General features: G+C 39.9%; 1 protein-coding gene across 1 annotated transcript in view; it reads left to right on the top strand.

Annotated features, from left to right (window-relative positions):
• The window catches only part of LOC143770229 (uncharacterized), a 263,961-nt gene that overhangs the window by 228,752 nt on the left and 8,771 nt on the right, over nt 1-26,438 (top strand). The window contains exons 177-207 of the mRNA XM_077259650.1: nt 980-1,085; nt 1,593-1,694; nt 1,845-1,879; nt 2,159-2,255; nt 2,572-2,588; nt 4,588-4,605; nt 5,458-5,563; nt 6,673-6,707; nt 6,800-6,902; nt 7,480-7,575; nt 7,842-7,861; nt 8,326-8,349; nt 9,130-9,235; nt 9,867-9,968; nt 10,130-10,167; nt 10,448-10,544; nt 10,776-10,792; nt 12,171-12,188; nt 12,439-12,544; nt 13,040-13,083; nt 13,179-13,281; nt 15,562-15,660; nt 16,896-16,924; nt 17,083-17,106; nt 18,857-18,965; nt 19,613-19,714; nt 20,256-20,296; nt 20,886-20,988; nt 21,785-21,801; nt 22,382-22,399; nt 26,030-26,135. Coding sequence (XP_077115765.1) covers nt 980-1,085; nt 1,593-1,694; nt 1,845-1,879; nt 2,159-2,255; nt 2,572-2,588; nt 4,588-4,605; nt 5,458-5,563; nt 6,673-6,707; nt 6,800-6,902; nt 7,480-7,575; nt 7,842-7,861; nt 8,326-8,349; nt 9,130-9,235; nt 9,867-9,968; nt 10,130-10,167; nt 10,448-10,544; nt 10,776-10,792; nt 12,171-12,188; nt 12,439-12,544; nt 13,040-13,083; nt 13,179-13,281; nt 15,562-15,660; nt 16,896-16,924; nt 17,083-17,106; nt 18,857-18,965; nt 19,613-19,714; nt 20,256-20,296; nt 20,886-20,988; nt 21,785-21,801; nt 22,382-22,399; nt 26,030-26,135 — 2,038 coding nt within the window. The remainder of the gene's footprint in view (nt 1-979; nt 1,086-1,592; nt 1,695-1,844; nt 1,880-2,158; nt 2,256-2,571; nt 2,589-4,587; nt 4,606-5,457; nt 5,564-6,672; nt 6,708-6,799; nt 6,903-7,479; nt 7,576-7,841; nt 7,862-8,325; nt 8,350-9,129; nt 9,236-9,866; nt 9,969-10,129; nt 10,168-10,447; nt 10,545-10,775; nt 10,793-12,170; nt 12,189-12,438; nt 12,545-13,039; nt 13,084-13,178; nt 13,282-15,561; nt 15,661-16,895; nt 16,925-17,082; nt 17,107-18,856; nt 18,966-19,612; nt 19,715-20,255; nt 20,297-20,885; nt 20,989-21,784; nt 21,802-22,381; nt 22,400-26,029; nt 26,136-26,438) is intronic.

Raw genomic sequence — 26,438 nt, 5'->3', positions numbered from 1 at the left:
CGGATTGCTACTTCCAATACATGTCAGTAGAGTTTTTGTCCTCTTTCTTTCTTAAGGCTGTGTGCAGATTTCATGCGTTTTTGGTACATTTTTATCATGCAGGTTTGCTAGGAAAATCTGAAGCAATCCTGATGCCTGCAAAATGAATGAGAAACCTGAAGTGTCATGCACACGTTGCTTATTTTTGCAGATGTGGGACAGGAAATAATCTGCAGCATGTCAATTCTCTGTGCGTTTTCACCATTGACTTTGCTCAAATCAGTCAAAAACGCAGGCAAAATTACACCAAAAATTTGCATTTTTGCAGCTTTGCTTTTCCTGCCAAGAGATGCCAAAATGGGGCCGAAATTTTATTCAACCCTAAGAAGCTATTTGCATATTTAAATTCCCAGGGGAGCATTGCATGGCCTATTATTCCCTCCCCTTATGTTGACTTTTCGCTCTCCACAAGAGGAAACTTCGACATCTTGGTCATGTGTTCTACTGGAGCTCCTAGCTACGTAGACGTGACAAAGTTGACTACATTATGTAACGACTGAAGTTCTAGCTACATTATAAGAAATGTAATAAAATGAAAGATTCTCCTCACTTATATAGACAATGCTTCAAATGTTTTCATCTTCCTTTCTGGAGAATACTTGTTCCTCCCTCTGCAATGTCTACAGTATGGCCAAAGAGGAAGCCCATCCCAATAACCCCAATGGCCACCTCTGCACCTATTTAATGGCATTCATAAACATACTGTATAAATGAACCTTTATGAGGTCTAGAAGTCCGCAGTTGTACAACAGTTGGCTACCCTACATTCTTACTTATGATATTTGATAGTATATTGTAGGAATTGGAGCTCTTTTCCCGCTTCTAATCTGATGTATTTCGGAGGAGCCATGTAGGAATAGGGTTTTGACATTTAGAGAGTACAGTATATATAATATATTCATGCTTGTAACCTGATCTCCACTTGGCTGGTGTATTACAGAACCCATGTGAGAATAGGGTTTGCGAGCCTTTGACCTGTACCAAGAACGGCGCTACAATCGAAAAGAGAGAATGGGCAGATCAATGTTGTCCACTCTTTGTCTGTGGTAAGTTTGACCCATATTATCCTTAATAATATAGAACAAAATAAAGTATATTGAAACCTATCTTAATGCAGAGATGGATTAGAGGGAGGTCACTTGGCACTCATTATTTCCATAGAATAGTATATCAGCTGCTCATTTCAGGGACTATCACTTTTACTATCTTTGAGGAATTTAGTCCTATCCGGAAGAGATGGAGTGGCAAACAAACATGCATGGGGCTATCTCAGTCTCCGTGGTTCAGCTATCTACACTGTCCACATACACTCCACTAGAGAAGACCATGCCCCTTTCCGATACAGTGTGATAAGAGGTCAGGTGGTGTCCAAGTCCAAAGGCAAGATGCTGGTCTCCACGAGCTTTATTCTGGTCCTGGCTGGGTGGACTCTACACGTTAATTTCATTTGTCTTTTACCTTTTAGTTTGGTGATGAAAGAAGTTCACTCTCGTTACTTTAAACTAAAGTTTACAGTCTGTATAGGGAAAACTTTATATGGCCTTCTGTTACAGAATGCACAGAAGCATGCAGTCCTCCTCCTGAATGTCAAAATGGCCAACCACCATTCAGAACTCAAGACCCCGATCTTTACTGCTGCCCAGAATATGAATGCGGTAAGTGAGCCGACTAAACCTCAAGATGATTGACCGCCCCTGTACATGGTGTTGAGTCGTGTATAATTATTGCAAAGCTCAAAAACAGACAAGAACTGAGCACATATTATGTAATAATGAATGTAAAACAATCTTATGTTTTGTTGGCAGTGCCCCCCACACCGGTGCCTGTAACCCCCGGACAGGTATGACCGCCCTCCATCATCAGTAACAGGGCAATTCTCATCACAACTATTTCTTGTAATGTCAACTATAGTTTACATATATAAATAGTTGTAAGCCATAAAGATGTTTTGTGAGTATTGGGCTTTTTCTGTAGGGAGCGCCATCCTTCTTTGCACCATGTACACACCCATTTATAAATACAGTTCCTTATATAACAGCTTCATTTTCACCTTAAAGGTTTGGAGTGTGGTATAATACAGATTGTTAAGACTCACTATTGACCTGTATGTCTATTACAGTGCGATGACGTTACCTGCACTATTCCAACATGTTATGGAGATTATTCCCTGATCCGAGTTTCCCCCAAGGACCCGTGCTGCGATGGCTACGAGTGCAGTAAGTCAAAGTCCGGTCTTTTTTTTTTGGTGGGAGGGGCCTATTAGAGCTAAAGAAAAAAAAAGAAAATCCCTAAAGAATCCAATATACTTTACAATTGAACCTCTCAATAATCGGGAGAATTCAATAATAGCTGGAGATGACAATTTTTGTGTTCGATATGTATTTATTTATTGTCTATGCAACATAAAATATTATAATATACCCTAGTATTTACAGAAATTAGCATATTGCTATTGCTTATCATATTAGCACTGCATTATTTTAAGGATTTCTTTATGAACTAATTTCATTTTTTCTCTGTTTTATATTACAGTTCCCCCTCCAACAGCTGTAAGTTCCCAAAAAGTTTTACTTAAATTTTTATTTTATTAATTAAGGTTCACCCTCTTTTTTATTAATTTGATTTTGTAAAAGTGTTTTTAGGGATACATATGGTATACATATTAAAAAATATATTACAAAATATAGGGTTAAAGGTGGGTATTGGTGCTTGCCACTGGGATGATTCTTAGAACCCTTTCTTGACCAGCTGATGCTTATAGTAAAAGGTCAGCTGTAGGAATAGAGGAGAAGTAGAGTAGAATAGGAGTAGAACCTCAGAATCTACAGCTGTAGGAATAGAGGAGAAGTAGAAGAGAATAGGAGTAGAACCTCAGAATCTACAGATGTAGGAATAGAGGAGAAGTAGAGGAGGATAGGAGTAGAAGCTCAGAATCTACAGCTGTAAGAATAGAGGAGAAGTAGTGGAGAAGTAGAGGAGAAGTAGAGATGTAGGAATAGAGGAGAAGTAGAGTAGAATAGGAGAAGAAGCTTAGAATCTGCAGCTGTAGGAATAGAGGAGAAGTAAAGGAGAAGTAGAGTAGAATAGGAGTAGAAGCTTAGAACCTACAGATGTAGGAATAGAGCAGAAGTAGAGGAGGAGTAGAATAGGAGTAGAATCTTAAAACCTACAGCTGTAGGAATAGAGCAGAAGTAGAGGAGAAGTAGAGTAGAATAGGAGAAGAAGCTTAGAACCTACAGCTGTAGGAATAGAGCAGAAGTAGAGGAGAAGTAGAGTAGAATAGGAGAAGAAGCTTAGAACCTACAGCTGTAGGAATAGAGGAGAAGTAGAGGAGAAGTAGAGGAGTAGAGTGGAATAGGAGTAGAAGCTTAGAACCTACAGCTGTAGGAATAGAGCAGAAGTAAAGGAGAAGTAGAGTAGAATAGGAGTAGAATCTCAGAACCTACAGCTGTAGGAATAGAGGAGAAGTAGAGGAGTAGCATGGAATAGGAGTAGAAGCTTAGAAACTACAGATGTAGGAATAGATCAGAAGTAGAGGAGGAGTAGAATAGGAGTAGAATCTTAAAACCTACAGCTGTAGGAATAGAGCAGAAGTAAAGGAGAAGTAGAGTAGAATAGGAGTAGAAGCTCAGAACCTACAGCTGTAGGAATAGAGGAGAAGTAGAGTAGAATAGGAGCAGTAGCTCAGATCCCACAGTTGTAGGAATATACTTTAAAATGCCAGTCTGGGTTTTTCCAGTTACCTATTCTTTCCCTGCTCTGGGTCGTTGAGGGACCTTTTTTATGAAGTCATGCCCATGACACAGCTTTTGGACAGGGATTGTGTGTGCAAGTCAAACCTAGTAAATCAGTAAGACGATGTGTATACCATCAAAATTTGTCTACTGGAGGATCCCGAGCAGGCCCAGATTATGGTTTAGTAGACAAAGTATATAGGGCTCATTTGTAGAGAGTTTTTTTTAAAGTTATGTTTCTTTATTTTTTCTTGTGGTATTCATAGACTTTTCTTTCTTTGAGTTCTTCAAAATGGTAAACGTGATTCGTGCATTTCGGGCACAATAAAAAAAATACTCTTTGCTTTCATCTTTCACCTGTTTTGCAAGTTTCATTGAATGATGGAGATAGGTGGCACTGCACTAGACTTCTAGCCCTCTTCCTCTCTAAGGCAATTTGCATATCGAACGATGCAAAAATTGACGCCCAAAATATTCGAGTATATAAAATCACTCCAGAGGGGAACTAGAGTAAAAATTTAATGAATTTTTAAAAAGTTCCAATTGATGAATCGGCCAAAAAACTTTTGGAAATAATCATCTCATCCCGACCCCCCCGCTATCAATGGCAAACATATAAGAAATAAAATCAGGTGAATTTATATAAAATAAATTAAAAAAGAACACATTAAAAGAAAAAAGAGTTGCGTGAAAAGAACCAAAAAATAAGCAAAAAAAAGGCACAAATGCAATAATGAATTGGGCTCCTAGTCTTTATCTAATGAGTAACATGTTATATATTTGCTTTTTTTTTAATATTTCTTTTTTTTTACAGAGTCCACCAACTTCAAAGGTAAGTTAGTTTAAATTAACTAATTACTAACATAAAGGATCTCTATTGGATTTTTTTTAAATTTTCCCCTTTGTAACAATAAATAATTTATTTTTATTGCATGCACTAAAATACTTGTTATTGCTGTCTCCTGCCGTTTCCAGCGATTCTCCAGCACTCTCCTGTATCATGTGATTGCAGTTGTGTCCTGCCCGCTCACCCAGAGTCTTCTGTGGACACTTTCTCAATGTAATTCTATCAGACTCAGAATTAGACTGTTATAGACTTACGTTAAGAACGGAATTAATGGTCTGCAGTATGAACCTGTAAGAAAAAAACTGAAGTCACATGATGCAGCAGAGGAACGGCGCAGCGCTGGAAACGGCAAACAACAGCGATGAGTTAGTACTTTAATGCACACAGGATACATGCATTACTAATTGCTAATAACAAGGGCAATAAAAAAATCACTGGAGTAGTTCTTTAATGTAGATCTGTCACCAGATTTTATAATTCAGACTACATGTAATACTAAATAGATCTTTTATACCTGATGAGTGTATGTATTTTAAACTTCTACTGTATATAAGTAAAAATATATAATCTTGATGTTAATATTAATCTCATATAATGCTCATTTTATTATCAGCCAGAAAAAAATAATAAAAAGGGATCATACATTCATTCTGACATGGATTTTCAAAGTCTGTACACCAGGCTCATCAGGGCCAATAGAATTCTTCAATATGCATGCACTTTATATTGTGAAATCTGGTGACAGATCTCTTGAAACCTTTTTTGTCAGGGACTAATTTGAGCTTAATAGGCCTTCTTCCATTACTTACTACTGAGCATTTGGTTTTCTTCACTCAGCCACCCTGCGATGCCTCCGGATGTGCATTCATTGATTGTGATGAAGGGTATACTGTGCTGACGAAATATAACCCAGACGATGAATGCTGCCCCATCTATGAATGCAGTAAGTCAATATTTGCATCGTGTATTTGTCCAATGTTTGTATTTACAATGAATGGAATTTTAATGGAAGCAACTTGTTATATTATATATTATACTATGTGTTATACATTTCTATATCCAACAATTTGTGGGGTTTTTTTTACATTATATCATACATCACTGCTGATATACACATATTAATGGATGGATATCATTTTGAAGAAATTATTTCCTATTTCCTACTTTTGATTTTGTTGATGCAACAATTCCATATATGAATTTATCTGCTATATCTTATTTCTTTTATGTGATTGATTTTATCTGCTAGATTTTCCCTCTTTTATGATTTATTTTACCTACTAGATCTTATCTCTAGTATGTGAATGATTTTATATTCTAGATCTTAGCTCTTTAATGCAATTGATTTTATCTACTAGATTTTATCTCTTTTATAGTTGATTGTATCTGTCAGATCTTATTTATTTTATGTGTTTGATTTTATCTGCTAGATGTTATCTTTTTATGGTTGCTTTTATATGCTAGATTTTATCTCTTTTATGGTTCATTTTAGCTGCTAGATTTGATCTCTTTTATTGTTGCTTTTATCTGCTAGATTTTATCTCTTTTATGGTTGCTTTTATCTGCTAGATTTGATTTCTTTTATGTTTTTTTTCTGCTAGATTTTATCTCTTTTATGGTTGCTTTTATCTGCTAGATTTTATCTTTTGTATGGTTGATTTCATCTGCTAGATTTGATCTCTTTTATGGTTGTTTTTATCTGCTAGATTTTGTCTCTTTTATGGTTGCTTTTATCTGCTGGATTTTATCTCATTTATAGTTGCTTTTATCTGCTAGATTTTATCTATTTTATTGTTGCTTTTATCTGCTAGATTTTATCTCTTTTATGGTTGATTTTAGCTGCTAGATTTTATCTCTTTTATAATTGATTTTATCAGCTAGATTTTATTTATTTGATGTTCTTGATTGTATCTGCTGGATCTTATCTCTTTTATGATTGATTTTTATCTGCTAGACCTTATCTCTCTTACACATGATTAATTTTTGCCTAGAAGTTTGTGACTTTTATGAAACAAACTATTTGTTTTGTTTACAATATTTTACATTTTGCAGTCCCACCACCAACAAGTCCACCGAAACCCACCCCTGTAAGTATTACCCATATCCACCAAATGAATGATGTCACACATAAAAGCTTTCCCTGCTGATAGTCAGTGGATATAACCATGTTATATTACAGGACGTGTGTAGCGGCGTTGTGTGTAACGTCAAAGAGTGCACCAAGGAAGGGACTAAAGCCGAGGTTGTCGACCGGGACAATTGCTGTGATGTCTATGAATGCAGTAAGCTATTGTATTACAAGTCATATTTAGGATATTTGACCTAGCTTTAACTAAGGGGTCCCCGGTTAGAGCATTTGAAAGGTTTAGGAACTTTGGTCACGACAAGTTGGTGGGGTACTTCAGGCCATGACTATGGTTGAGACTCAATTTTCACAATTTTCTTTCAAGTCTCAACACATTACTACAGTTGAAGGGCCACTGTCTGGATAGAAATATCTATGAGGCTGGCCAATCTCCAAAATTAGAGTCTTGCGGTTCGGTGAGACCTTTCTGTCAAGTGGTGTATCTTGGATGAACCTCTTCAGTAAATATCTCCTGTCCAGTCAGAGTTTATGGAAATGCAGCAGAAGGTCTCTAGGAGCATTGTATAACACCTGTTAATTCTCATAACTGTGTGCTTGGCGGTCCATCGTAAGCTCGGCAAATCTGCCAATTTGACCCATTATGGGTGTGTAATAGATCTCACTAGTTAAGGTTTCCTCATTCTTTTCTATTTCTATCTACAGCAAATTTTGGCAAATCAAAAGAAGCAGGGTTCCACAAATGTTAACATTAAAAATTGTGTTGATTTTTCTAGCGTGCCAGCCATGCAGCCCTCCTCCATATTGTGATGGACAAATCCCATTTGCTGCTATCAATACAGACACCGAGTGTTGTCCAACCTACGAATGCCGTAAGTACTCCAGCTGCGGTTTACTGGTTCCCTAATTCTCTGCAGTGTTGCATTCCTGGGTGGTGAAAGGCTAGAAGGAAGAGCTGGTGGGATGTTCTGGTGGGAAAAGGTGTCATCAAGATACTCTTTACTGGTCAAGATATTTGGATTTAGGTTTTGGGCAGTGAATTGAATCTTTATTGCAAGTGAAGTGAAGAGGGTTATTACTATATTACTTGTAAAATATTCATCTTATCAATTATAACATTTTTCCTCTTTTTTTTCAGCTCCTCCTCCTCCAACACCGGTAGGTGATCGATAATCTGAAAAACACAGTCTGAGATTTAATACAGATTATTGAGCATTATTGTATATTTTTTTATTTGGATCATTCCTCATCTCAATTTGCCATTTTAATGCTGAATTTACAAAATGGCATGGATCTACTTCAGCCTCGAATGTGTAAAACTTAAAGGAATCATTGGGAATATTTTAGGAACTATAGATTTTTCTACAGAATTTAACCATTTTGCTTGGGATTGCATACAACTGTTGCAACTAGGGGTCTTGTAACATCTAAAATGAAGCATCTAGGTCTACTAGAGATGGTAGTCACTGTGGTCATGTGATGACGCAATGCATGGCAAGTGACCTGGAGGGACTTATTAAAAGCGTCCGAGGGGGCATGTAAGAGAATTTATATGAAGGCCCAATAGTAAGTGATTGCAATTATAATTATTTACCTAATATTTATTTTGCATTTTTTTACAGACTATTCCCATCACGACTACCCCGGTAGGTTCCAGCTATATTATAATGTGTAATAATATGGAATATTAATATGCATATTTATCATGATCGATAATAGATAGATAATTGATAGATAATATAGATAGATAGAGAGATAGAGAGACAGAGAGATAATAGATAGATAATAAATAGATAGATGATAGATAGATGATAGATAGATGATAGATAATAGATAGATGATAGATAGATGATAGAGAGATAGACAGATAAATAATAGATAGATAATAGATAGATGATAGATGGATAGATAATACATAGATGATAAATAGACAAATAATAGATAATAGATAGATAGATAATAGATAGACAAATAATAGATATATATAATAGATAGATAGATAGATAGATAATAGATAGATAGATAGATAGATAGATAGACAAATGATAGATAGATAGATAGATAGATAGATAGATAGATAGATAGATAGATAGATAGGTAAAAGATAGGTAATAGATGGAAACTTGATAGATAGATAATAGATAGATAGGTAATAGATAGATAGATAGATAGATAGATAGATAGATAGATAGATAGATAATAGATGAATAGTTGCCAGCCCAAGTGAACCTGGGTAAGAATCAAACATCACTTTTTGCGTTCACAAACATATCTGAGAGTCTTCACGAGGTTTAGCAGTCCACATATATCGAACAAATGACCATCCTACCTCCTCACAAATGAAATTTCATAGTCTACATATATTTTAGAAATTGCAGCTATATTCATGTTTCTTATCTGATCTTTACTCTGCTGATGTATTCCAGAACCAATGCCAGAATAGGGTTTGTGAGCCTGTGACCTGTTCCAAGCAAGGCGCCACTCCCGAACTCAGAGAATGGGCAGATCCATGTTGTCCACTTTACGTCTGCCGTAAGAATTATTAACGTTATCCAAATTGGTGCATTACTAAACCTATGTTTTTAATGTGATGGGCAGAATGTTAATACATGGGGGTTACATTGGGCACATTGCCAAGATCCTTCAACATCCTGAGAAGCTAGGAGGCCTTCACCACACATCTGCTCTGCTCAGGTCAACTGTTTCATCCAACATTTTCTTTACTCGCTTTGCAGTCACTGTTTCTATAGTATATATTCTGCTCCCCTCTGTCACTTGTACTTCTCACTTTCCAGAGATATTTAGTCTTCCTGTGTCTGAGTAACCTGGAAGGTGTAGAGAGGCGACCATTGACCACACTTGTATATGGCTCTCTTGAAGTCTTCGAGTCTATAGTTTCACTGTCATCACTGTTACCATGTACTACACTGGAGATTGCCATGTGCATGTGCTGCCCCTTTCTTAAACAGTGCTATAATAGGGAGTCAGATGGGGGGTGCAGATGTCAAACTGGAGTTGGTTGCCAACAAACTTAATTCAAACCTAAGTGTCTGGATTCTTTTCCATCTATCCTCCTTTTACCTTTCATTTTGGTGGTGAAAGAAGTTCACTCTCGTTATTTGCGATCTGTATAGAGAAAACTTTACACGGTCTTCCATTACAGAATGCACAGAACAATGCAGTCCTCCACCTGATTGTCAAGATGGCAGACCACCTTTCAGAACTCAAGACCCCGAACTTTACTGCTGCCCAGAATATGCATGCCGTAAGTGAGACAACTAAACCTCAAAATGATTTACTACCCCTGTTCATAGTGTTGAGCCATGCATAATTATTACCAATCTCAAAAAGATCCAAGAACTAATATAAGAATTATGCACATAACAGTATTAATTAACACAAACCTATCTTATGTTTTGTTGGCAGTGCCCACCACCTTGGTGCCTCCTGTAACCCCCGGAGAGGTATGACCGCCCTCCAATATGAGTAACAGGGCAATTCTCATCACAACTAGTTCTTATAATGTCACATATGGTCTCCATATATAAATAATTCTAAGACATAAAGTCGTTTTGTGAGTATTGGGGTTTTTCTGTGGGGAGCTCCATCCTTCTTAACACCATGTACACACCCATGTAAATAATACAGTTCCTTATATAGCATCTTCATTTACACCTCAAGGGTTTGGACTCCGGTATGGTACAGATTGATAAAACTCACTACTGACCTGTACGTCTATTACAGTGCCAAGACGTTACCTGCGTTGTGCCACCATGTTATGGAGATTCTTCCCTGGTTGAAGTCTCCTCCAACGACCCATGCTGCAAGAGCTACCAGTGCAGTAAGTTAATGACCAGTCTTTTATGAGGCCCTCGTTAGAGCTAAATAAAAAGAATAAAATCCCCTAAAAATCCAATTATACTATATTATCCCCATAGCCTCCTATGCATTCACAATATGACAGTATGATTCCTTTTTAAGTATCTTTTGGCAATGGGTCTTGGTTTTTGCTGATGTTATCACACAGATTTCCATATTAACTAATGTCCTTTTGCTTTGTCTTCTTTCACAGTTCCTCCACCAACAATTGTAAGTTTCCAAAAGTTTGACTTATTATTAAATTAATTTTGTAATTATTTAATTCATTCATTTATTTTTTTATCATATTTTTGCCTGTGTTCTGTATAGCGTACTATAAAGATAAAATATTGTGCCTCCTCCACGTTACAGCTATCAGAGCTTTTATGATCTCCAATTCTAAATCCATAGACATTAATATGCAGTTGGTCCCACCAATGCTGCTATAACAGTTCTCACTTCTCTGGGAAGTTTTTCTACAAGATTTTGGAGGTGTCTGTGGGAATTGTTGACTGTTCATCTAGAAGAGCATTTGTGAGGTCAAACCTTGATGTTGGAGGAGAGGCCAGGCTCACAATTTCCATTCTAGTTCATCCCAAAGGTCTTCGATAGAGTCGAAGTTAGGGCTCTGTGCAGCCGGTCAACTTTTTCAACACCAAACACCCCCAACCATCTCTTTGTGGACCTTGCTTTGGGCATTGGTGCAATTGTGAAATATTAAGATTTCCCTTCACTTTAATTAAAGGACCTAAGTTAAGATGATGCAAATTGTGTCACTGGAGCTGGCTCATTAGCTATGTCAGTAATGTGTGACTGCTCTCCGAGAGCCCTGAGAACCACCACATACATGATGCCATCTGTGGCCATTGTCAGACTGGGGTGTCAAAACATTGACATGTAATGCAAATATTAAATTACTCCTTTTCACAATTTTTAGCTTCTTTATAATAGTAAATTGGGTAACTTGAGGAATGAATGATGAGATGCTGCCCAACTCTGTATATAGTGAATCAAATGTATTAGGCCAACTACTGCTCTTTTGGGGGATAAGTGAGTTACTCATGCACAGGGGCGGACCGGAGAATCCACTTATTCTCCTGTGGGCCAGTCTGAACCTATCTGAGGTGCTATTGCTGAGGGAAGTTCAGGCTGGTCTTAGCTCAGCTGCAGCTCATGAAGATGTCCATGAAACTCAGTCCGAGCACAGATTGTCCATGTGTATCCCAATCCAAATTTGACACCCTCATTTATGCCAATGAGGTTGTTGAGCTCGAGAGGCTCGTAGGCCGTCCATGCATTACAGTCCTTGCTCGGGCTGCTTGAGCTCTTGTATTCCAAGCTGTGTATTCATGTGATCCAATGGCTTTCCTCTTTGGCTCATGAAGTGCATTCAAAATCAGGAACCCATTTTTATCAAGTCATATCCATACTGTGTGGACCAAGATTGTCTGCATAACTCAACCCCTGTAAATGAATCAGAGAATGTGCATTTTGACAGGGTTTGATTGCCGACTAGAAGTTTTGTAGACTTGGCACATCTTGTAATTTTTTCCTAGTGAGATAAATGTTATCTCTTCTAAAATTAATATATATATTTTTCTTTCTACAGCCTCCCCCAATTACACCGGTGAGTTTCTATCATGGTAAAATGAAATAAAGGTGGTTTTCATCACCCAACCTGTGACACTAACCCACCGCCAATCAGCTACTTGTTTGCCGATCGACGGTCACTTCATAGCCTGTTTAGAAAGGTCGACCACATATAACATGCACACAGAATGACCAATAATATATCATATATCATTTAGTCAGCGACAAATTTATTGCCAACAGATTTTTTCACATTACTCACATGAATATTTGCTTTTTTCAACCAGCCAATTTGTGATGGATCCGGATGTCCCCTTCCCAACTGTGATGACCGTGACACAGTGATGTCAAGATATAACCCAGATGATGACTGTTGCCCGATCTTTGAATGCAGTATGTATACTTCTTTTTGGGGGGATTTATGTTTCTTTATGTTTAATGGAAAATATATTTTTTGTAAAGGGGTGAGGCTTAAATTAGACCATCATTTGGGATTCTGGATTTGTATTTGAAAAATTGATAGGAATAATGGCTCATCCATGCAACGGGGTACGAGCACGGACTGGCCTTGACTATCCCACCCCCAACACCACCTAATATCAGGCTGTCGAGTTTGGGTTGGGAGACTCACGGCCTGTCCATGTATCGCATTCCATGCTCGAATCGTGTTACACGAACGTCTGCATAAAAAACTTAGGAAAAGACTTAGGAAAAGTCAACACATCAGTAATATTTTGCTTTTTAGGACTGGTGAAGGTATAGTAGACCTATGGAATAAAGCCATGGAAAAATTCTATGTTGTGTTTAGTTAATAGATACTATTTCTTGAGTTGTGATTAATTTTGATTATGAATCTCTCGTTGAGATTGATTATTTTACATTTTGCAGTCCCACCTTCAACAACACCCATTCCTCGCACAACCCCACCACCTGTAAGTAGTAGCCACTGTGTGACATCTTATACATATAAGGTTATTCTGTTGGTATATAGTCTATAAGAATTATTACATCATATTTCATATTACAGGAACTCTGCAAAGATGCTGTATGTGAAGTTACAGTGTGCACCAAGGAAGGAGAAATTGAAGAGTTTATTAGGCAGGACGAATGCTGTGAAGTCAATGAATGCCGTAAGCAATTTTATCATATATTGTGAAGTATTTAGACTATTTTATCTATTTGAGATACCTTAAATAATTTATCAAAATTTTAGTGGCTACATACATAGACACATTATGGGCCTATGTGTTGAATTAAGAAAAATTAAGGGAATGCTGAAATCTCGATGAACAACAAATTCAAGCTAAAAATCTGAACTGACATAAGAGGAAATTGTCTAATTCCTAGATAACAAAATGTGATATCAATTGAAGACTGGTTTGCAAATCACTGAAAATCCAATTTGTGTGAAGTTACTCTTGGTACCTCATAATAGGACACAGTATGTATGGCCCTCACGTGCCATACGAGGTCTGGGCACGCACAAGATGATAAAGCAGATGGTATCCTTGGGGTTTTCCTTCCAGTCGTGGATCAGGGCATTAATCAGTGTCGTGGATCAGTGTGTGACACTACTTGGCAGCAGCAGATGCACTTATACATAATATTTCAGAAGTTCTCAATTGAATTCAGGTTTTGGAAAATCAATGGCATCACTGCCATCATCATCCAGGAACTTCATACACACTCTGGTCATAAAAGACCAAGTATTACCCTGAACCAGGTGGAACGAAAGGCCCACTGCACCAGCGTAAGTTCTGACAATGACTCTGAGGATTACATCCCAGAACCTAACAACAAGCAGGGTGCCCGTGGACTATTATGTGGAGGTTTGTGCCACCCTCTAATGATTTGCTACCAAAGCACATCACTGGCCCACCAACAAACAGGTCATACTGGATGATATCGCAGGCAACATAATGTTCACCACAGCATCTCCAAACTCTTTCCCATTTGGCACCTGTGCTCAGTATGAACCTGTTCTAATTTCTGAAGAGAATTAGGCAACAATAGTGGACCTCCGAATTCTAGTGAATGCAAATGATGGACCTGCCAATTTAGTCAATGCAAATTGAGCTACATAATGCTGGGCTGAAAGCACAGATGATCCCACTAGTGGATGTTTGGCCCTCATGCCAACCACAAGGAGTCTGTTTTGACAGTTTTGTCAGAAATATGCACAATGGTAGCCTCTGGCAGTCATTTTATAGGGCTCTGGCAATGCTCCTCCTGCATCTCCTTTCACAAAAGAGTAGACAACACTCCCCGCTGCTTAGTTGGTGCCCTTCTGCAGCCCTGTCTGCTTTCATCATGTAATGCCTCATGTCCTGGTGTCTGCTCCATGTTCTTGAAAATGTGCTGGGGGACAGAGCAAACCTTCTTGTGGCTGCACATATAAATGTACCATCCTGGAGGACTACTGGTATGACCTGTATGGGCTGCAGGTACTTTCTCATGCTCTCTGTAGTGACAACAGATTAAGCTTTATGTATAGAATAAAAGAGAGAGCTGCAATAGGCCTACTTGCCACACAAAAAAACTTCCAGTCTTGGGCATCACAAGGGTCTGTATCAGTCCCTCTGAGGGGGATGTGTGGCAGAACCTACAAGGGGGATCTTTGAGAGAGATCTGTGGCATGCCTTTCAAGGGATCTTTAGCAGGTCATTTGAGGAGGAGCTTTGGCAGGAACTTTGAGGGAGATCTGTAGCTGTCACTCTGAGGGGATTTTTGGCTGGCCCTCTGAGGGGGTGTCTGACAAGCCTTTTGAGGGAAATCTTTGGCAGGTCCTCTGAGGGAATCTTTGGTAAGCCCTTTAAGAGGGATCTTTGGCAGATGCAATGAACGAGATTTGTGCCAGATCATCTGGGGGTGATCTGTTACAGGCCTTTTGAAGGGGATCTTTAAGATGTTCTCTGACAGAGATTAGTAGCAGTTCTTATGAGTGGGATCTGAAGCAGGCCGTCCAAAGGAGATATTTGGAATGCTTTTGAGGGGATCTGTTTGAGGCCACATGAGGGAGATCTTTGGCAGGCCCTCTAGTTGCCATGTTTTTCACAGTTTGAGGTGGGTCTTGGGATATTTTTTGGTGGTGTGGATTATTCTTATTTTGAGGAGAGGTGCTGCTCATGAAATCCTTACATTGGACCCACCACTGTGTTTCAACAGCCTTACAACAAACTTCCATTATTATAATGGGGAACAAGACAGCCACATAATCAACTGTTTGTGCTGAAATATGTGAAACCAATGGAATCTGAAATGTCAATATCAAAATATGTTTTGTTCACCTGTCGAGAATAAAAACTTTAAAAAATGTGAATACAATTTTTCAATATAGAGAACTAGAGATTTACTATTGTTATATTTAAAAAGAAATGAATAAAATATGGTTTAATTCACTGATCTTATAGGTTGTCAGCCATGCAGCCCACCTCCTCTTTGTGATGGAGGACAAGCCCCAACTCATTTTATCGACACAAACACCCAGTGTTGTCCATCCTATCAATGCCGTAAGTATTACACATGCTTAATGACATCTCTGCAAATCAAGTGAGGAGTTATAACCTGTGGAAGTTCGGGTTTGGACTAAAGTTGGGGGCGGGTACCAGAACTTGAACCAGAACCTGTATCCCATTCAAAACAATGGAGACCCGAATTTTGGATCGGGAAAAAATCTCTCTTTCACACGTGAGTTCCTCTGGAACTCCGAACATTAAACCGGATTTCTGGGAGTAGTCTGTCTTCGGAGTTTTGCATTGGACTCTAAGTGTCCGGAACGAACCCCGAACTTTTAACTTGCTCAACTCTAGTTACAATCTTTGGCTAAGAATGTATTCACACTAGATTCACGGTTTTTGTTTAAGGAGTAGCCAACAAGTTTTCCAAATACCGACCTATCCTTCCTCATGATGTCCAGTAAAATGTATTCAGTTAGTTGAGGTTCTGTTCCTTTTGATCACAAAACCAGTGATATAGACTTTTCACTCTTTGCATTTTCATTTTTTCATCCAGTTCTTCCAAGAACAATACATTTTTTCCTTCGAAATAGTCATGCAAGTGCTGATTTTGTGGTGACGAGTTTTAGCTTTGAGTGACACGATTCACTTTACCATTTTATGTATGTAAAAATGCGAAGAATAAAACAATTCCGCATCTGTTTTTTGTTTTTATGTGTACATTATGTGGTAAAAATGTCCTTCCAACATGATTTTCCAGGTCAGTACTGTTACGACGGTATCAAACTTGTAGAGTTTATTTTCTTATTTAAGTGATAAAAAAGTGTAAGTGAAAAAAAAGTATTGTTTTCATCTTGCTGTCACTAGAGTTATGTGAGGGCTTAGCGAGCTGACAATTTTATTGATCTTTGCCAAATTGCAGTGTATGGAGAAAATATTGTCCTCGTTCAACAGAATTTGGCTGCCATGAGATTCCATTGGCACACCGCGATTGCATTGTGGGGGTTCAATGGGCATGCAAAATGTCTTGAGGTGACTGAGGCATTTAAATGGTTAAATAGATGCAATTGGACTGTTATGGACAAATGCAGCGCATACTGCAGGCTCAGCTCCTGAGCCCGCACAATATATAGGGATTTGGGAAGAGGTTTAAAATACTGGAAAGCTCTATGGAATCCGCTGTAGACAACATCGTAAAACGTAAAAAGGCAAATGTTTAATTCACAATTTTATTTAATGTATTGTTAATGATAATAATAATAATTAATTGCTTTCCTTCTTTATTTTAGCCCCTCCTACACCTCCTCCTGAAACACCAGTAAGTCAATATATATAAATATATATGAACACATGGTTTATCTTACATTTTCTATGCTGTTATGTATTTTATCCTTATATTTCATTACAAATAAATGGAGCATCACAAATTTAAATATTTTACCTTTCATTTATAATTTCATTGGATTTTTTTTGCAGCCTCCCATCATCACAACTACCCAGGTAAGATGCAGTCCTGTTATAAAATGTCAAATATCTACCAGTAAACACTGCTCATGCAATATCTAACTTCTACATGCTGCCCGTCTTATGTTAGTAATATTAATGATTTGTGAGTTGGGCAGATTTCTTACAATTGCAATAGATGAGTTCCATGCATCACTCTGTTCTCCGTGCTTACTTGGTGCAACCCTCCACACGGTTGTAGCAAAGCAGAGAAATTCAGGAACCAGGGCACCAGGCGTCCTCCTTTTGGTTACTTTATTAGTACAGAAAAATCACAACGTTTCAGCCATGCAGGGCCTTTATCAAAACATAAAAAGAGCAATATTGCAGATTTCTTTCACATGTACTGTCAGTAGCTTGCACTTTATATGCTCCCTTCTATCAAGTTGTCTGCCTACTGTCAGTGGATTTACAGTTTTTTGGTTTTGGGAGGCCTAGCTCTCCATAAATAGTTTTTCTCAACATCAATAACGCTTACAAATTGCAAAATGCTTGGAAAAACCCGCAACTTTGCAGTCTTAAATCTTACTAAAAACGTTCTCTATTCTCAAGAATGGGGGGATTTTGTTTGTATCTTATTGTTTAATGCTTGTTGATTAAGTTATGAAGCTCCTTACATTAGACCACCGTAGGCACTGATCTAAAGACTCCCTGCACTCTTCTGATGTGTCTCTATGATTTTATGACATGTCCCTGCGTTCCACGGGTGTGTCCTTGTGATCCTTCAATGTGTCCCTGCGATCCTTTGATGTGTCCCTGCTCTCCTCCGATATGGCCCTGTGCTTCTTTGATGTGCCCCTGGGGTCTTCCGATCCTCGGATGTGTCCCTCTGCCCCTTCAACGTGTCCTTCTTCTTCAATGTGTCTCTGTGCCTCTCTGATGTGTCCCTGTAGTTCTCTGATCCTCAAATGTGTCCTTCTGCCCCTTTAATGTGCCCCTTTTCTCCAATGTGTCCCTGTGCTTCTCTGATGTGTCCCTGTGATTTTTTGATCCTCGAATGTGTCCCCCTGCCCTTTCCTCATGCCCCTGTTCTTCAGTGTGTCCCTGTGCTTCTTCGATGGGTCCCTATGGTCCTCTGATCCTCGGATGTGTCTCTCTGCCCCTTTCGACTTGTCCTTGTTCTCCAATGTGTCCCTGTGCATCTCTGATGTGTCCCTGTGGTCCTCCGATGTGTGTCAGTGCTCTTGCAATGTGCCCCTGTTCTTTTTTCATGTGTCCCTTTGGTCCACCGATGTGTTTTGGTTTTCCTTTGATGTCTCCCTGCACTATCCTGATGCCTCTGCAGCATCTGAGAGGGCAAAGTTCAGACAAGTGAATAACTATGCTGCTGGTCCAAACTGTCAATCTTTAGGATCATACTGCCTCAAGCAAATGGGAAGTTGAGAGTCAGAGAAGCAGTGCTCTCCTCAAGATGTAACCTGAGAACAAACCCTTTAGGGAGACTAGCTGCGTAAAGCCTTGTAGGCAAATTTGCATGGGAAAAAGTATGGAAATTAGGTATCTCATTAGTGCCACCTGTTTTAGGCAAATACCATGTAAGTCATGACTAGGGATATTTGTCAAACCCGATGGGTGTCAGGTTGAAGTCCTTCCTGGACCATTCCTGTCCAGATTATAGGCCAGTGCTGTCCTGTAAAAGGGTTTTAGTCTGTATATGCAAGTGTAACATTACTTAAACTTGGGACTTTTTTTTAATACATATATGTTAGTAACCTCTTAATCTGATAATGTGCATAATGTTTTACAGGAGAATCCATGTAATAATAAACTTTGTGAGCCTGTGGTATGTACCAAGGAGGGCGCTACTGTCTCATTCAGTGGCTGGATAGATGAATGCTGTCCACAGATCATCTGTGGTAAGTATATAAACTGTATAGTAGAACATTTCAATGATATGCCTTCTCAAAGCAATTACAGTTTACTATCTTTTCTGCTGTGTGTATTACATCAGTTCTCTTCTCTGAGGAGATAAGAAAATGCCTTGATATGCATGGAAGGCAGCAACATTAACAGTGAGCCCCAGGCTCACAAACAAGTAAATACATAATTACAACAATCCATACGATAGTTAATTTAGTAACACCTTTATATGGCCAATCCATTCCTCTCTTACTGAGAAATCAGCTTTTGAATTAATATGCAAATGATTGTGGTGGATCTGAAGCCTATGTCACTCCAGATCTATTATCCACTAAACTCCTGCTTGATTGACTACTCCTTTGCCTGAAACAACACCCATTAAGGCTGTCAGTCAAGCAGGAGGTGAAGGTGGCTCTCTGTGCAGGGAATAGAGCTGGAGTGACAGAGGCTTCAGGTCTACCATAGCTCTTCAGCCTCATTTGCATATCAATTCAAACACTGATTTCTCAATAATTGGAGGAATTGACTGGCAATGTAAAGGTATCGCTGGACTTGTCTTTGAAAGAGCTACATGTACATATAAATAGTGTGGGAAATGAAATCCCACTGACAAATTTATTCAATATCATTACCTGAATTGCAGAGTGCAAAGAATCGTGCAATCCACCTCCAACATGTGCAAATGGCTCACCACCACTCAGAACTCAAGACCCTGAAGAGTACTGTTGTCCAGAATATGAATGCGGTAAGTGACCATAGCAAACATTAGTGCCTCCACCTTTCATATTATTGAATGCATAGTTGTTGCCACTTAATGGGTTTATCCTTGTTTTTGGCTATTGGGCAAAGAACAACCTACCTGTTTATTCTGGCCTGCAACGATTTGTTCCGGTTCAGAACGATCATTATTTGCTCCTCCCGGCAAATCCTCTGCTTCTGGTGATGTCTGTCAATAGAGCAGCTTCATCTCTTCTGCTCTGCTTTGTCCTCAAGGCGTCAAAACTGATGTCAAGCTGATTGACTGCTGGCTGTCAATCAGCATGATGTCAGCAGTGACACTTCATCGACAGAGAGGACCAGAAGAGAAAGAACTGCTCTGTGGACTTTAAGTCAAATGAAGCAGGAGATTGGCTGACTGAGTGGGAACAGATTGTCCCAGGGCAGAACCTGCCGGTAAATGCTTAGCCCAATAGGTTAAAAAATCCAAAGTAACTTCTTTAAGAGACCACAAAGAACTAATAAAATACCTAATAAGTAAAATATCTAATCTTGTGTTTTGTCAACAGTTGTAGAGACCACAACTCCGAAGCCTACAACAACTCTACAGGTATGACCAACAACATCAGTAACAGAGGCATTAGCGTGTTCTCCGACAAAATTAAGAGTTGTTACTAGAGACCTTGAACTCTGCAAATTGGACACGGACTGTCATAAAACAGCAAAACGTTCTTCTGATGGGTGACAAAAAAAAACCACTGACAGAACTTGAATTTCCAACTCTGATCATAATAACCCTACATTAAGACATTATTTTCTAAGCAATTCCGGATAAAATTTCTTTAATAATAGGGAAAGTGATTTTGACTGTAGGGCACTATTCCTTCTAAATGTCTGAGGTCATTGCAACCTTCTCACAAAATTTCCAATATAAGTGTAATACTATTAATTTATTTCTGCTCAATCTCGAGCCATGACGATTGGACGGATGAATGATTTGTAGGAAGATCAATCTTGTGCAGGCCTAGATAGGTCCTCCAGGGTCTTCTCCGCCATTATCTTGATTGTATCAAGCCATCGGGTTGCTGGTCTTCCTCTTCGCCTTGTTCCTTCTAATCTTCCGACCATGATGTTGATAATGCAAGCAGGATAATAAGGATCAGACATATGCTCAATATCGGTATCTGCTTGCATTGCAGCCACCATGTCAAGGTGTTACGTGCTTTGTCCCACCTTGTGGGCCATTTGATACCTTGGTTGAAGTTACAGGAACTGACCCATGCTGTACGAACTATGAGTGTGGTAAGTGGCATTCTGTTCTAACAATTTTTGTTTCACCGGTTAGTTGCCGTCCATAGATTCTATTTTATCAAGCCACATTCTGTAAAACATGTCTAATATTAACAAACAACACTTGTACAAAGTAGAAATATAACGAATTTCTCAAAATCACGAGATTCCAACCAGTTTACCAAACATAGCATGCAAATTGTAAAGTGGGCAGCATCAAACGTTTTGGCTATCTTTGGAAACATTTTAATTTGTATATTAAATTAATAATGCAAATATTTCCAACTCTTCTGTATAGAGCTCCTTCACAGACTTGTGTCTCCATGGTTACAGACTACAAAACAAACCTTATGTAGTCGGATTGTACAGTTTTTTTTGTCATCTGTGACATTTTGTTCTTTAACTAAACTGAAGGCAAAAATTAGGGTTGCAAATGGAGCAGAATCCACTGGGTTTGTTTTTAGGCTGTAACCCAGAAGACACATAAGTTTGAGTAGAGGCAGAATATGCTTCAATTGTGTTTAATCTTAGGCTTACATGCCAAAACCTGGAGTAAAACTTATAAGAACTGTAACTGAAAGATTGACACCTATTCTGTGTCTTAGAGACACTCCTGCTTTGACATACAAATATTGATGAAATACTGATCAAAAATACTGATGTGTGAATAAAGCCTTAGATAAATTAGGACAATTACATTAATTGCATAGGAGGACATAGCCTTTAAGTATAGATACAACTGAGTTTTATTACTATTAGTTTGGAAAGAACTAATTATGAATTCATTTTACTTTGTATCATTTCACAGTTCCACCGGTAACAAACGTAAGTTTCCGAATCCTTTTCACATTATCTTTTTTATTTTACATAGCTTTCTTAATATGTTTATTCTGTGTGTTTTTGGTTCATTCTTTTTAGCAGTGTTTTTGCCATGCTACATTTGTCACTTGTGCACGCTGATAAAGTTTAGTGCCAAAAAAAAAAAAAATCTGATTCTACTTCCTCAAGTTTTGGCGCCAAAAACTAAGCAAAATATGTTTTTTTCAGCGTTTTTTCAGCTTTTTTTTTCACCACCCATTGCTTTCAATGGGTGAAATACGCTGGGAAAAAAAAGCTGAAAAAACGCTGAAAGAAGTGACATGCGCCGTTCTCCAAAACGTCAGGTTTTGCACAAAATACTGAGGACAAAAAAAAAAAAAATTGTGTGCGTGAGATTTCTGAAATCTCATACATATAGCTGATACTGTAAAATGCAGCTAAAAGTTTAATAAAAAAAAACTAGTTGAAAAAAACACACCAAAAAACATAAGTGTGAACATACTTTAAGTTCACAAGTAAAATGTGTCACCTTGATATTGTAACTTATTGTCATTTATATCAACATATTCTCATATTCCTTTTACAGGCACCACCACCCACCCCGGTAAGTTTCCTTCAATTTAGCAGCACATTTTTTTCGTATAGGTCAGTGGTGGCCAGTCTAATATGTGAGGAGGGCAGCATTTGAAAATACTTAGCAGCAGTGTTTACAAGCACTACTCTAAAGTTATCCAACCATCAGAAAATACAGTTCAGACCAATGGTTCAACCAAGCCTCAGGTCCTCAATCCTCAGGAGTGCACAAATCCCACGGCAAGCAAGGAAGCGGTGGGCTCCTGAAGAACACAATGCTTTACAGAGGTATTCCCATCTCCAATGTAGAAGGTGTAATAAATAATAATAGAAAATATCTCCAATTAGAAATATAGTATAGTTCTTCTGATTAGCTATGTTGCTTACCCCATGTACAGGGCATTATGATAACTTAAATATCCATGGTTGCGGCCACTAAAAATTAACTGTCACTATGGGAGTGACCGTAACCATGAACATGTAAGCTACATGCCCTGCACATGGGTCAAGAGACATGCCCTGCACATGGGGTAAGAGACATGCACTGCACATAGGGTAAGAGACATGCCCTGCACATGGGGTAAGAGACATGCCCTGCACATGGGGTAAGAGACATGCCCTGCACATGGGGTAAGAGACATGCCCTGCACATGGGGTAAGAGACATGCCCTGCACATGGGGTAAGACATGCCCTGCACATGGGGTAAGAGACATGCCCTGCACATGGGGTAAGAGACATGCCCTGCACATGGGGTAAGAGACATGTACTGCACATGGGGTAAGATATGCCCTGCACATGGGGTAAAAGACATGCCCTGCACATGGGGTAAGAGACATGTACTGCACATGGGGTAAGAGACATGCCCTGCACATGGGGTAAGAGACATACTCTGCACATGGGGTAAGAGACATGTACTGCACATGGGGTAAGAGACATGCCCTGCACATAGGATAAGAGACATGCCCTGCACATGGGGTAAGAGACATGCCCTGCACATGGGGTAAGAGACATACTCTGCACATGGGGTAAGAGACATGTACTGCACATGGGGTAAGAGACATGCCCTGCACATAGGATAAGAGACATGCCCTGCACATGGGGTAAGAGACATGCACTGCACATGGGGTAAGAGACATACCCGGCACATGGGGTAAAAGAGATGCCCTGCACATGGGGTAACAGACATGTACTGCACATGGGGTAAGAGACATGTACTGCACATAGAGTTAGAGACATGCCCTGCACATGGGGTAAGAGACATGCCCTGCACATGGGGTAAGAGACATGCCCTGCACATGGGGTAAGAGACATACTCTGCACATGGGGTAAGAGACATGTACTGCACATGGGGTAAGAGACATGCCCTGCACATAGGATAAGAGACATGCCCTGCACATGGGGTAAGAGACATGCCCTGCACATGGGGTAAGAGACATACTCTGCACATGGGGTAAGAGACATGTACTGCACATGGGGTAAGAGACATGTACTGCACATGGGGTAAGAGACATGCCCTGCACATAGGATAAGAGACATGCCCTGCACATGGGGTAAGAGACATGCACTGCACATGGGGTAAGAGACATACCCGGCACATGGGGTAAAAGAGATGCCCTGCACATGGGGTAACAGACATGTACTGCACATGGGGTAAGAGACATGTACTGCACATAGAGTTAGAGACATGCCCTGCACATGGGGTAAGAGACATGCCCTGCACATGGGGTAAGAGACATGCCCTGCACATGGGGTAAGAGACATGTACTGCACATGGGGTAAGATATGCCCTGCACATGGGGTAAAAGACATGCCCTGCACATGGGGTAAGAGACATGTACTGCACATGGGGTAAGAGACATGCCCTGCACATGGGGTAAGAGACATGCCCTGCACATAGGGTAAGAGACATGTACTGCACATGGGGTAAGAGACATGCACTGCACATGGGGTAAGAGTCATGCCCTGCACATGGGGTAAGAGACATGCCCTGCACATGGAGTAAGAGACATGTACTGCACATGGGGTAAGAGACATGCCCTGCACATAGGGTAATAGACATGTACTGCACATGGGGTAAGAGACATGCCCTGCACATGGGGTAAGAGACATGCCCTGCACATGGAGTAAGAGACATGTACTGCACATGGGGTAAGAGACATGCCCTGCACATGGGGTAAGAGACATACCCTGCACATGGGGTAAGAGACATGTACTGCACATGGGGTAAGAGACATGCCCTGCACATAGGATAAGAGACATGCCCTGCACATGGGGTAAGAGACATGCACTGCACATGGGGTAAGAGACATACCCGGCACATGGGGTAAAAGAGATGCCCTGCACATGGGGTAAGACATGCCCTGCAGATGGGGTAAGAGACATGCCCTGCACATGGGGTAACAGACATGTACTGCACATGGGGTAAGAGACATGTACTGCACATGGGGTAAGAGACATGTACTGCACATAGAGTTAGAGACATGCCTGCACATGGGATAAGAGACATGTACTGCACATGGGGTAAGAGACATGCCCTGCACATGGGGTAAGAGACATGCACTGCACATGGGGTAAGAGACATACCCGGCACATGGGGTAAAAGAGATGCCCTGCACATGGGGTAACAGACATGTACTGCACATGGGGTAAGAGACATGTACTGCACATAGAGTTAGAGACATGCCCTGCACATGGGGTAAGAGACATGCCCTGCACATGGGGTAAGAGACATGCCCTGCACATGGGGTAAGAGACATGTACTGCACATGGGGTAAGATATGCCCTGCACATGGGGTAAAAGACATGCCCTGCACATGGGGTAAGAGACATGTACTGCACATGGGGTAAGAGACATGCCCTGCACATGGGGTAAGAGACATGCCCTGCACATAGGGTAAGAGACATGTACTGCACATGGGGTAAGAGACATGCACTGCACATGGGGTAAGAGTCATGCCCTGCACATGGGGTAAGAGACATGCCCTGCACATGGAGTAAGAGACATGTACTGCACATGGGGTAAGAGACATGCCCTGCACATAGGGTAATAGACATGTACTGCACATGGGGTAAGAGACATGCCCTGCACATGGGGTAAGAGACATGCCCTGCACATGGAGTAAGAGACATGTACTGCACATGGGGTAAGAGACATGCCCTGCACATGGGGTAAGAGACATACCCTGCACATGGGGTAAGAGACATGTACTGCACATGGGGTAAGAGACATGCCCTGCACATAGGATAAGAGACATGCCCTGCACATGGGGTAAGAGACATGCACTGCACATGGGGTAAGAGACATACCCGGCACATGGGGTAAAAGAGATGCCCTGCACATGGGGTAAGACATGCCCTGCAGATGGGGTAAGAGACATGCCCTGCACATGGGGTAACAGACATGTACTGCACATGGGGTAAGAGACATGTACTGCACATGGGGTAAGAGACATGTACTGCACATAGAGTTAGAGACATGCCTGCACATGGGATAAGAGACATGTACTGCACATGGGGTAAGAGACATGCCCTGCATGGAAATATTTCCTAATATTATTTTTATTACAAGTACTACATATTGGGATAAGATCTTGGAGATGGGAATACCCCTTTAAGTGTTTGTATTTCCCTGTTAATTACCAACATTTGTTTTTCTTCTAGCCAATTTGCGTTCCATCCCAATGTCCAAATGCTCCCGATTGTTCCAACGGTGTAATCATAGTGAAATCTAACCCATATGATCCATGCTGCCCCCTCTATGAATGCAGTAAGTAACAAGCAATTATTAATTGTAATATACAATCAGCAATTACATGAAGTATCTCCAAACTGAGAAACTATTATAATAGAATGTGGAACACATGATCTTGAAACTCTAAGCTTCATCCAATGGAATATTTTGAGCTGAGTTAGTAATTTAACCTTTTTACACCTTAAAGAGGACCAAAAGTTGCCAGATTTTGATCGTATTATATTCCTGTTCTTCTCCTCTGAGTATAGCCTTCTTTTTTTTCTAAATCCACTGTATGGTTTTAGAAATATGTTACTTTTAATGCAGTGCTCCGTTTTA

This window comes from Ranitomeya variabilis, chromosome 4 (genome assembly GCF_051348905.1).
Source record: "Ranitomeya variabilis isolate aRanVar5 chromosome 4, aRanVar5.hap1, whole genome shotgun sequence".
Taxonomy (NCBI): domain Eukaryota; kingdom Metazoa; phylum Chordata; class Amphibia; order Anura; family Dendrobatidae; genus Ranitomeya; species Ranitomeya variabilis.
Note: the sequence above shows the minus strand (reverse complement) of the source record. Positions and strands in the feature narration are given on the sequence as shown.